Source organism: Adiantum capillus-veneris, chromosome 4, assembly GCF_014529385.1.
Source record: "Adiantum capillus-veneris isolate H3 chromosome 4, ASM1452938v2, whole genome shotgun sequence".
In the NCBI taxonomy this organism is placed as follows: domain Eukaryota; kingdom Viridiplantae; phylum Streptophyta; class Polypodiopsida; order Polypodiales; family Pteridaceae; genus Adiantum; species Adiantum capillus-veneris.
The window spans coordinates 115,643,506-115,656,585 of NC_140934.1; the positions used below are offsets into that span (position 1 = coordinate 115,643,506).

General features: G+C 43.1%; 1 protein-coding gene across 3 annotated transcripts in view; it reads left to right on the top strand.

Annotated features, from left to right (window-relative positions):
* The first annotated feature begins 2,190 nt into the window (after window positions 1-2,190).
* LOC147459852 (uncharacterized) overlaps window positions 2,191-13,080 on the top strand; it is a 34,873-nt gene continuing 23,983 nt past the window's right edge. For 2 of the 3 annotated variants that reach the window (XM_086509910.1, XM_086509908.1), the window contains exon 1: window positions 2,191-3,412. In XM_086509910.1, the coding sequence (XP_086366036.1) occupies window positions 2,295-3,374 (1,080 nt within the window). In that variant the 5' untranslated portion in view covers window positions 2,191-2,294 and the 3' untranslated portion in view covers window positions 3,375-3,412. Of the gene's footprint in view, window positions 3,413-10,768; window positions 10,996-13,080 lie in introns of those variants that run through there. The other variant, XM_086509909.1, reaches the window with a different exon arrangement.

A 13,080-nucleotide genomic window follows, 5' to 3' on the forward strand; every position in this document is an offset into this window, starting at 1 on the left:
CACATGTCTTTGATGTTCGCAATCGCTAATCCACTCCTCTTGAGTATTCCTCCTCTATGGAATATGTAGTCCACTCAGACTTTGGAAGGTGTATGATTCTTTGACGAGCGTGGAATCACTAGCTTGACCTTGTGCTCTATCATTATATGTGTGAGATGCTTGTCGGCTTTATCTCTCTTTGTGTTGATTATGGGCATTCCTGGCTTATTGAGATCTAAAGCATTGCATTGAGTAGTTAACATGTGAGAATTCCTTTTAACGATGCATCCACATGAGTTTACAAATGCCTTGATGTAAGCTATAGGTTTTCCATGGTGATGGATATCAATATACCATTTTACCTTGAGAGCTTCAAGCGTTGAAATGACTCCTCGGTGTTGTTGTCCACCTTCTTTGCAAGGAGCATGCCTAGCAATGCTTTCCCAATCTTCAATGCAAATAATCCGTAGCTTGGGTTCCACTTTCAAACAGTCCAAGAAAACCATCTTTGACCTGTAGAGCAAACAAAGGCTCTCTTGTATTCTTTGCCACTTCTCAAAATCTAGCATTCCCCTTGTGTCATATTTCTTCAAAGTATCCAAGGGTATGGAGATTCCTTCATGTAGACCCATAATCATTAAGTTGTAAGTTCCTCTATCAAAAGAGAAATATGTTGGTGACAAATATTGTAGAGGATCAATGATAACCACATCTACTAATTCAATGTCTGAAGTATTGCATGACTCGTCCTCACTTGTGCTATCCTCGGAATGATTTGCAAGGTCATCACTTGTGAAAATCCAATCCATGGTAAGGAGGAGTACCGGATATGAAAAAGGGTGAATAGGAGAGTAGTGGAGGTTATGGAAGCAACAATGCTTGAAAAATGAGAGGAGTGATGTGTGTGTACAAGCTTGAAGGAGAGAAAGCAATGGCATGTGTTTGCAAATAGTACTCACTTTCACAAGTCCCCTTCGAGGATTCTACAAAAAAGGAAACTTGGATACCCGAGTTTACAAACTGGCAAAGTGTTCTTCAATTATAGTACTTTGAACATAACATGCAATATGAGTATGGAAGTTAGAGAGAATCTTTATAATTCTTCACCATTAAAGAACCTTACATGCTTGATATCTGAATTTACAAAAATTAAAAAATCTCCTAGTCCGTGGTCCCCACCCAAAGTAAACTCAGATACACGAGTTTACTTTTTTTTGTGTCGATGAAATCGACGGACCTCCTTTGTAAATGTGACTCTTAGCCCATTTTCACCCTTGATCCCATCTCCCTTGCTCGTGTTACATACAGCTGATGTACAGCTAGTGAATGCGTCGTTACGTCTCTGCAGCATGCGCTGCACAGGTAGGGTACAAGCCCGAATACCGGGACAGTCACTAGAAGTAGATTGAAATTCCCCCCATAAGATGTACAAAACTGCTTTGTGTATATGGTCCATGCCGTCTGCCATGGAGTGATCCCATTGGTGGGGAGTTGTGTTCAGCCCCCAATCTCTGTTGTCCCTTTTCTTGCTCATGTGTGGCCTTCACGCTTTTTGCCTCGAAGTCTACGCGAATGAAGCGAAAAACTTGCATGCTACATTGCAACTAAAAACGCCTAGGGTAAAGGGGCCATTTAAAAGCCAAGTACCTGTACAGGGACCCATCGCCCCCCAATCCTAAATGGCGAATGCTCCATATTAGAGACATCGCGGGGCGTTCACTCTTGTGTTCAGGGTAGCTGACATTGAATCCTGCTTGAGCTCGATCCTAGCTGGCTATGATGGCACTAAATATCCCCTTGAGGGGGTTCCCTTTGGTGGTCGATTTTGTTACACACAAGAACTTTGCTTCAGGCGCGTGTGGCTCTCGGAGCTTCATTCGTGGTGATGCTTCTTCTGCACATAGCTGCCGTAGTGCTCTTCCAATCGCACTTGCAAGGCCACTTGCAATAGGTTGAAATACATTGCCCGCAATTGGTCACCCTCTTTAGGTGGCTCTAAAGTGGCCCCTTTACCCTATTTTGCTGAAATGAAAAGAGGACGCATGTGCGCAGCTTTTGCACCACTCCAAGCCCGAAATTGCTCTCCATATATAGCTCTGCCCAGTTTCGCTGTCCTCAACCTAGTGCTTTTACCCTATGCGGACGTGTTGTGTTCCGGGCTCTTTTGCGCCAATCACGTCAGGCCACGTGGAAGCAATTCCAGAGCTTTCCCGCAGTCTGAACGAGCACGTCCATCGTTTTTACTGTTCGTTTTGCGAGCGCTCTCTCTCAATCGCTGTGTAGTAAGTTCACGGAAGGCTGCCTTTTGCAGCATCATGAACAGGATTTGGGCGGTACTGACCATGGTGATTTGTATCATGAGCTTCGGGACGGTAGCGAAAGAACAGGTTGTAAGTAGGGAGCATGCCGAGGGAGCACTGTTAGGTGTCTTTGTGAGGGACGACGCGGGAGCAACCTTGGAATTCCTGGATGCCCCTATCACCCACTCCATGACAAGCTACGCTCTTCACATGCCAGGAGGTGGCATCCATGCCGTTGGACCTGGCCAAGTCACTGATGACTCCGAGCTTACCATTGCGATTGCCAGGGCCCTGAAAGGTCATGATCCATCTCATGGCTTTCCTGCTGATTCTGCCGCCAAGCAATATAGAGCGTGGTATGCATCAGTGCCTTTCGATGTAGGCACCACTTGTGCCATGGCTTTTCGAGGCGAAGGAGGAGCTGATTTCATGCGAGCAGCAGCCCATCAACGTAACCTTCGCTCAGAATCCAATGGGGCTTTGATGCGTGTGGTTCCCCTTGCCATGTGGATGGCTACCCAACCAGTAACACTAATGGCAGAGGCAGCCAAGCAGGATGCACTATTGTCCCATCCCAGTATCGTTTGCCAAGAGGCGAACACTGCCTATGCGATTGCTGTAGCACATCTTCTAACCCACCCTGGTGATGCGGATGGTGCCTTGGTTGCAGCAGCCTCTTCCCACCTGACCTCCACATCTGTAAAACGTTGGCTCCTTGAGGATTCTGCTCTTGATTCTCACCAGCTTGCCTCCCTTCTTGATTGCACGGACATGGAGGGGCATTTCCGGCACGGTTTTACGCTTGCCTTCCATTTCCTGCGCCATCGTACACTTTTTGAGGATGCCATGATGCAGACCTTACAGATGGGCGGCGACACTGACACCAATGCTGCCATTGTGGGTGGCCTCCTAGGTGCCTTTCATGGTGCCAAAGCTATTCCTTCATTCATGAAGGACCCAGTCTTGCACTACGATTGCTCTGCGAAAGTTGGTCGAGTCCGGCCACCTCTTTTCAGTCCCAGAAGCTTTTATGAGCTTATGAGTATCATATACCCAGCACACAGCAGTGTGGGAGTCACGGCAGCGGAGCTCTGATATGTGGTTCTATCCAGGAAAACAGCTAAATACAAAAGGTGTGAATTTCTTGCTTAAGACAATTGATTTGAAGAATGTTCATTTGTCAAAGTTTAGTGCTTGCTTTCATAACAATTCATTGATTGTTTGTTAAATGTTGCTCAGTACGTCCTCCAATCAAGACATATTGAAGCTCTGTACAAGATATTTCTGAAAATATGATTTTGGTTAAATAGTTGTTTCAATTGATTTTTTAAAGAGGCCATAGAGAAGATTTGCATAAGGTTGTGCATCTTTTTGGACAGCCCATACTATTGTTTGGTGGTGATTGACATTTCATACAGATGGCCTTATACATACACAAGAAGTTTTGGACAAATTCTCACAATGTTTCCCACATTGTGACTTACCTCAACATCATGAGCTTCTGTGAGGGAGGCGCCGCATACCTAGCTAGGTATGCGGTGCCTCTCGTGCTATAGCTCTATTAGCTATGTGCTGGAGAGTACAACCAAGATATAGCTAACTCCATCTGGTGCCAAACTGGGGGCTTAGGGTGACATGCATGGGTCGGTAGGGAGTGGAGAGTATTTGCATTAATATAGAAACACGGTTTGAGAAAGCAAGTCTCTCTACCTTTTTCTATTTGGTATGCTTATGTCGTAGTTCGATCACTTTAATCTCCCTATGATGTCCTCTTTGAGCTTGGTGTCGTGGTGCTCTAGGTCGCCTATGGGCCTGGACAATCTCTACTTGGTGTGCTGTCAAAGCCTGTTTTGTGGTAGCCCCCTCAATCTCTGGATGAAATATATTGTCTCCACTAACACGGGCAGTGCCAAAGCTTTGATTCGATAAAGTCTAAAAGAGAGCCTCTACTAACATGGGTGGTGTTGCTAAATTATCTTTTTTTGTAAGAATTTTAATTCTAAATGAATTGTTGGAAATAACTGAATTTATAAGCGAGAGGGTTTTCTCGCTTAAGACATCCAAGTACAGATATTTATAGTGCAGAGAGCATAGAGAAGAAGTATTCAACCATCCCAAATGGACATCTCTGATGCGTCATGGGATGGGTGACATAGAGCATTGCGAAGGAGTTGTTCCGTAAGTTCTGTGAGAAAGGACTAAGTGATGGGTATTCTTCATGCGTCACGTGGGGGTGAGAGGAGCATCGGAAAGGAAATATCCTATAGTTAGGAGGTATTCCGAACTAAGTTAGAGTTGTGCTCAAGAGATGAGACAAGCACTTGAATAAAGATGAATTCTGAGTAAGCTTCAAGCAAATGCAGTTGCTTTTTGAGAAAGTGAGTTTCTTTTTGCAAAAGCAAGTGCTTTCTTGTGAAGGAGTCTATGTTAGCATTGCATCTGTGCATGAGACTACGTCTAGGGATGCTTGGGTTGTGATTGTGTAAGCATGATTTTCAGCTTACATACGTTCATTGAGTTTTTGGCAGGTTTAGACCTTTCTTTTAAAAGTGTCTGGCCACTCACTTAATAAACGGGTAGCCACTAATTTAGAATGGCCATAGAGAGTTGGGCATCCTTTATGCCCCTCTCTCTCTCTCTCTCTCTCTCTCTCTCTCTCTCTCTCAGAGATTTAGTTTCAGGAATTTATAAGTGAGAGGGTTTTTCTCGCTTGAGACATGGGAGTACATATATTTCTAGCTCGTCATTTAGAGGAATGATGAAAGCACTATGCATGGGAATATTTGTAGGCCATCAAGAACGGATACTTTTGATGTGTCACATGGGTGACAAAGAGCATTGAAAAAAGTACTTGACAATCCGGAACGGACTCTCTGATGCGTCATAGGATGGCTAACATAGAGCATCGTGAAGGAGTTGTTTCATAAGTTCGGTGAGAAAGGAATATGTGATGGGTATTCTTGATGCATCACGTGGTTGGTGATGGGAGCATTGGAAAGGGAATATTCCATAGCCTGTAGGTATTCCGAATTGAGTTAGAGTTGTGCACAAGAGATGAGACAAGCACTTGAATAAAGTTGGGTTTTGTGTAAGCTCTGAGGAAAGGTAGTTGCTTTTTGAGAAAGCGAGTTTCTTTTTCAAGAAAGCAAGTGCTTTCTTGTGAAGGAGTCTATGTTAGCATTGTATCAACTATGCATAAGATTACATCCAAGGACGCTTGGGTTGTGATTTTGTAAGCATACTTATACATGTTTACCAAGTTTTTGGTAGGCTTAGAACTTTTTTTTATAAAAGTGTTCAACCGCCCACTTAATAAGTGGGCAGCCACTAATTTAAAATGGCCATAGAAAGTTGGGCATCCCCTTCTGCCCCTAATCGACACCCCCCCCCCCCCCCCCCCCCCCCCCCCCCCCCCCCCCCCCCCTCCAGTTCTCTCTGTGCCGCCTCCCCACATCCTCTATTCTTGCAAAGCCAAGGCAAGGCTCTCCTATTTCTGCTGGCCCCAGGAGCAATAAAAGGCACCCCTCTCTCCCACTCTAGGGATCGGTTGTAGCAAGAAAAGCTAGGCGCCAACCCTCGGCCCTATTGCTGCATATTTTGCAGGGGGAAACCAAGGCGCCCAAGACATTCCCACGATGATGCAAATGTCAGCCACCTAGATGATAATGCCGACGACACATACGACTGTCCTAAGTGATTCAGATGTTTCCAGGGCCATGTAGACGAGTTCCATCATGAAGCAGTGCCTTTGGAGATTGTTTCCATTGACAAGCTGCTGTTTTTCTCTATTTTTAGTTCAAAAACGTCATAGACGGGGCTGATTTACAAGAAGGAACCTGAGAACACACCACTTCTGTGTGTAGGATTGGAAGAGAGGGTTCTCTGCATAGAGATTTCTTTTGAGGAGTTTCTTTCTGAGACCCGAGTTGCTTTCTGAGTTTTGAGTCTTCATAGGTGATTCTTTTCATGTTTTGATCTATGAATGTTTTTTTGCAAGTGCACTTCTTTTGCACGAGGAAGTAGGAGCAGAGGAAGGCATGAGCCTCTGTAGGAGAAAAGTGTTTTGTGTATACAGAGCCAGATCAGCCCACGGGTTTCGTACCCTAGGTTTGTGAGTAGATCCACGGATGTGAGAGTGATAGACTCAAGTTGGGATCAAGGAGTAGAGATTCCCGAGAAGGGACTTCATGTCCAGGATTGAAGAGTAGATGCTAAGATTTTCTATGGAAGAGGACTCTAGAAATAGATTCAGGATTGACTTGAAGGGATGATGTCACAAAGTGATGACTTGGTGTGCCCAATTGGAAAGAATTGACCAAGGGGCTAAGAAGAACTGAACCAGCAAGTGTGGCCGAGGGGCCTAAAATAGAAGGGGTTTAGGGTTTTAATAAATCTAACCCTACCCAACTTATGGAGCACCAGCCGAGGGGCCTAAAACCTAACATATTAAAAGCTTGACATCAAGGGCTAATTTTCATAAATTGCGCTTACTGACAACGGGGCAGGCTATATGGGTTTTTGCGATTTTCACTGGCTATTTTTGGCAGCTTTTTGTGCAAGCTTTTGAGAGTAGATGCTTTTGGGATCAAGTGCTTTTGGGTCTGATGCTTTTGAGGCTCTGCTTTTGGGCAGCCCTTGTAAGTTTATAAGTGCCCAGAGGGCCGCTCTTCCGGGGAGAATTTGGACATTGAGTCTCGGAGAGAGTTGGACCCTCGGGAGTTGTACCTTTGCGAAGCAATACTAAAGAAATATTGAAAGGGGCGTCAATTTTTGGGCCAGTGCGTCTTGGCTCGAAACTCCACAGTGCCGTGTCGACTCTCTCTCTCTCTCTCTCTCTCTCTAGTCAAGCTCAACGATTTTGCAATTTTTGTTCATGTGTTGCTATTGAATTATCACTTGGAGTGTGTAAGCATGTACACTGGTATCAAAGCTTAGAACGATTCTTCTTTAATGGAGGTTCCAATCCTTTCTACAACACACATGGGTTCTCGCAGAGTTTCTGATAGAGACTGTCACAAAGTGATGATGTGGCATGACCACCCTGGATAGAGGATCTACTATGGACAATAGTACAATTTTTTGCAGATTGCACCGATATGCTGGTGTAGCAGCAGTACAGACCTCCACGTTTTGCACTGACATGCCACGTGGCAGCCTGTACAGATTTTTGCAATTTTTGATGGTGCTTTTGGGCCAGTAGGTTTTGAGTAAGCAACTTTTCATGTAATTTCTTTTGATTTTGAGACCAAGGGCAATTAAATATGAACCCCAGGCCACTCTTTCCCTCAGTTAGCTGACAAGATTCTAGGCAGAGAGGGCCCGCGGGAGTTGTAACTTTGCTCAATCATTAATATAAAAATAAAACCAAAAGGGGAGCCAAATTTTGGAGCCAATACCTTTGGGCACGAAACTACGCCGGGACATGTCGACTCCTTTTAAAGTGTGGTAAAGTTGTGAAGTATTTTAAGTGATTCTCTCGTGTGTTTTGTTCCAGATTTTCGACTTGGGATGCCCGAGTCTATAACAGAGACGACACCCCTGTAACCTTTGGTCTGTGAGGAGATGAAGAAAATTTGAAACCCAATGTGGGTACAAAAGAAACCAACGGAGATTTTGGCCAATTTTCACCGAGGAATCTTGATAGAACGGAGTACAAACGTCAACTGTTGGTTGACCTGTGTGTGAAAACATTGATCAAGTACTCCAAAGATTCAAAATATGTGAATCATCTAAAGAATTACCCGATTGATGAAATCCATTCGAGATGGCAAGAGGCAGTTGATTCTCCTCTCACGACAGTAAAGAAGCTACAAGAAAGGCAGAGTACATTCAGGCAATTTTGCCGAATCTCTTTTGGTAAGCCACAACAAAACTTCTAAACCTGTTGCTTGAAGGTGATCTTTTGAAAAGAAGAGATTGGTGGAAAAGTATCCCAAAACCTTTGGCATAGGTGCCCAAGGTATCTTCTTTTGTCACCCTCAAATGATGCCAAGCCATGATGAGTAGAGAGGTCGTAGAGCTCAATTTGCTCAGATTTCTGATTCGGGCTCATTTTGGTCTCCGTTTCCACTACAGGCAGGTCTGCACAGGCGATTGTCATTTTGTGCAGAATTTTTGTTAGTGTCATTTTTTGCATAACAGGTCCTATATAGTCTATTGCGGGCTGTGCTATATAGCACGTGCTAGTCTCACTCAATTTCTCCTCATTTTGGGCAATTTTCACATCAGGTACATACATTTTTCATGGCAGATAACAACATAGATGTGTTCAAGATGTTTGTTGTTGAGGTGGACAGGTTGGATGGTAATAATTCTTGTCAAAGGGGTCTAGAATATTGTGCAAGGCATTGATGTATGTCCTGGTTCTGAGGATGTAGGCGATGTTGAGGATGTTGCAGGTCTTGCTGCTGTTAGAGTTGTTTTGCTTACGGTAGAACAAGCTCGTTGGGATGTAAAGAATGCACAGGCTCATGCGTTGATTACGTTGTCTATGAAGTGCACCATTACTCCTCACATTCGTTCAACGAAATTTGTAAAACATGCTTGGGATATTCTAGCAGGTCTTTATGCAAGCCACAATGAGGCTAAAATTGCTTTGCTGCATAAAGAGCTAGAATCGAAGATTATGCATGAGGAAGATGATATGGACACTTTCCGTGCTGGTGTCAAGGATATCAATGAGCAACTTATTTCTGCAGGTGAAGTCATTTCAGACAGTTCCCTTGTGCAGACTGTTCTTGATGCCTTACCAGATTATTACCATACTTTTGCTAGTACTTGGAGACTTATGACTCAAGGAAATATTGAAGTTGTCAAGTTTGATGCATTATGCACATTGCTATTGCAAGAGTCACTTTCCAAAAAAAATAGGACTAGGTAGTGTGTAGTTGAACAGGCTCTTATTGCTTCTCAAAGAAAGGGTGGTAATAGCAATGTAGCCACTTCTTATGGTTCTGCTGCGAGTGGCAAAAATTCTATTCCTAATGCTTCTGCTGGCAGTAATTCATTTGGAAATTTTGGTGATAAGGGCAAAAAGAAGATGCGTTTCCATTATTGTAAAGCTAATGATCACTTGATCAAGCAGTGTCCTAAGTTGAAGGCCAAAGAGACTAAGAAGAAAGAGGGTGGTTCCACTGCAAATGCTGGTTCCACTACAAATGCAGCCATTGTTGAGTCTTCTGTGAAAGGAGACTGTGATGCTGATGTTGATGCAAAATGGGCTTTTAGTGCAGAGTGCACTTACAATCCTGTTGTCCATGATGCATGCAGTCTGTTGCTGCAGATTCACATGTGTGGTATTTTGACATTGGTGCTACAAAGCACATTACCTCACATCGTGAATTGTTCACCTCTCTCGAGTCTGCTGTCCCTCATGGGAATTCAGTCACTTGTGCCAACAATGTCTCTTATCATGTTCAAGGAGTTGGAAAGATTGTGCTTACTGCTGCGAATGATAGTTCTTTAACACTTTTTGATGCACTTTATGTACCTGGGATCAAGAAGAATCTTTTGTCTATATCTGCACTTGCTAGACTTGGACTTGTAGTCAAATTTGTGGATCACAGATGTACAGTTCATGATCTCAGTTTTGGTGAAGAAATTGTTTCATTTGGCCTTTTATGCCGTGGGCTGTATAAGCTCACTTTGTATGAAAAGTGTGGAAAAAATTTTGCAAATGCAGTTGCAGATTCAAGGGCTATTTCAGATGAAAAACTTTGGCATGCACGTTTTGGTCATCTGAATTTTGCCAATTTGTTGCGTTTGCAGAAATTTGATATGGTTTCTTCTTTGCCGCCTCTTGAAGCACTTGTCAAACATGATTATAAAGGTTGTATTCTGGGTAAGATGCAGTGTTCAAATATTCCAAAGGATGGTTCAGTTAGGGCCACATGCAGGTAACAATTTCTGGCTATGGCTGAAAATGTCTCCAAATGTACTATGGGCACCCTCCGTTCCGATCGAGGGGGGGAGTATATGTCTCATGATTTCTGGCTTATAAAACACCAATGTACAGTGCCTTATATGCCTCAACAAAATGGTGTTACTGAGAGGAAAAACACGTCACTTACGAAAATGGCACAATGTAAATTCAAGCTTTGCTGCATTCTTTTTGGGTTGATGCCATCATGTGTGCCACTTATGTACTTAACAGGTGTCCTACGAAAGCTTTACAGTCTATTACTCCACATGAAGCATGGCGAATAGAAAGCCTTCTATTGAGCACATGCGTGTTTTGGGTTGTTTGGCATATGCTTTGGTGCCACAAACACAACACAAAAAAATAGATGATAAGGCTGTCAAATGTATTTTGGTTGGTTATAGTGCTGAAAGCAAAGGTTTTACAGGTTGTATCATCCGCAAACAAAGCGTATTCTGGTTTCACGGGATGTAGTGTTTGTGGAATATTTTGTTCAACCCTTGTTGTCATGTACTAAAGACAGTGATGTAAGCTCACAGGACATTTATGACACTTTGTTGCCTCTTTTCAGCGGTGGAAGTTCGAATGTAAATTCCAGTGAGGAAAATATACAGCCTATGGGGGTTTTCAAAAATGTTACAGAAGATCAACCTATTATTGATGCAGATGTACATGATGTACTTGATGAGGAAATGGTCGAAAATGAGCAGGCTAGAGGTATGCCAAAATGGCTGGTGCATACATTGAGTGACAATAAATTGGATGCACCTTTGTCTAGTTGTACTCGTTCAGGCTCTCGCCATGCATCTTATGCATCAGATTGTTATGCTTTGGCTATGTCTAGCCTACATGATGTTGAGGAACCTTTGTCTTTTAATGAAGCACAGAATTCAAAAAATTGGATGGCTGCCATGCAATCAGAATATGATGCACTTATAAAAAATGACACATGGTCTTTATGTGATTTGCCTCCTGGCAAAAAGGCCATTGGTACAAAGTGGGTTTACAAGTTGAAACACAAGCCGGATGGTGAGATCGATCGCCATAAGGCTCGACTTGTTGCAAAGGATTATGCACAAAAAAAGGCATAGATTATGAAGAGACTTTTGCTCCCTCTTGTTGTATGACTACTGTGCATTTTCTATGTGCATTGGCAGCTCATTTTGGTTGGGATGTACATCAATCAGACATTTGAGGAAGTTTATGTAACACAACCTCGCGGTTTTGTCAAGAAAAGACAAGAGGACAAAGTGTGCGGATGTAAGAAAGCTTTGTATGGGTTGAAGTAATCTCCTCGTGCTTGGTATGAGAAGGCTGACACTCATTTGGTCAAATGAGGATTTCGTAACAGTCCAACAGAAAGCACATTGTATGTAAAGCATGAGGGTGATGTACTTCTCATTGTGGTTCTTTACGTAGATGATTTTCTGATCACTGGACCAAATGAGAGACATATTGCTGAATTTAAGGCTGATTTGAATGCTATTTTCAAGATGAAAGATTTGGGGCTGTTGCATCATTACTTGGGTCTACAATTTAAGCAGTGCATTAGGAAAAGTTTGGACTCAAAAATGGGCCTTGTAAGAATTGTTGATGTGGCATAGCTTTCAAAAAGTGGGGATCGGTTAATTTTTTGCAAATAAGATCCAAACTTGTCGGAGGTTGGATATTTAGAATCTACTCTTCAAATGCTATCTATTGATATATAGCATGCATGTATCAGACATTGCCTTCATGTAGATATAGAAAAAGGTGATTTTAGATTACCGTAACGGTAACAAAACCTGGCTGATTGAAAAAAAAAAGGCATAAATTTCATAGAAGTCGTCCAAACTTTTCGGACCTTGGCTCTTTAGAATCCATTTTTCAAGAACTTTCCAATGATAGGTCATATCATGGGGTTCTAAGCAATATTTAGAGGGGTCTACCGGGTTGCTTTCTTTTGTACAACTTTGATGATGTGGCACTCTTAAAAGGCCCAAAAATGAGTTCAAAATTTTCCTAATGGCGGTGATGGTGGTATTGCCTTGTGTCAGAAAAGTTACATAGAGACATTGCTATGTAAGTTTGGACTTGAGGATTGCAAATCTATTGCCACTCCCATGGAAACACATTTGAAATTGAGTTTTCATGATGCTGGTGATCCTGCAGATGTCACTCTTTACCAAACTGCTGTTGGATGCTTCATTTATGTATGCAACACAAGGCCGGATATTCAGTTTGCAATCTCACCACGTCAGCAGATTTATGCATAGCCCAAGGTCTACGCATTGGCAGGCTGTCAAGAGGATTTTCCGCTACCTTAGTGACACTTTACATTTTGGCTTGTTTAATCTCAAGGGAGGATCATTGCTGCCAAACTTACATGCTTTTTCAGACTCAGATTGGGTTGGTTGTTTTGACACCGAGTGTCCACAAGTGCAGTTCATGTATATCATGGTTGAGTAATAAGCAACCTACTGTGGCCACTTCTAGTTGTGAGATTGAGTACAGGGCAGTCTTCACAGCTATGGTTGTGTGTGTATGGCTCAGATGGTTGATGTGGGTGTTGGATAGGACACTGCCAACACTATCTACACTGACAGTCAGAGCGCATTGGCAGTTGTGAGAAACCCAATTTTTCATGCTCGCACAAAGAACATTGAGATGCATTACCACTATGTCAGGGAGAGGCTCTCAACAGGAGCTTGGCTTCTGTGCCAACACAGGACAACCTTGCAGATATTTTCACAAAGCCATTGTCTCGTGAGAAGCTCAAAGCTTTCCTCAAAGCTTTTGGATTAGTCCCCTTTGTGGACTGATCATGTCCTCAGGGCATGGCACTTCCCTTTACTCATGTGCCAGCTCTCGTTCACCGCATCACTCCGGGGGGATTTGTTACCA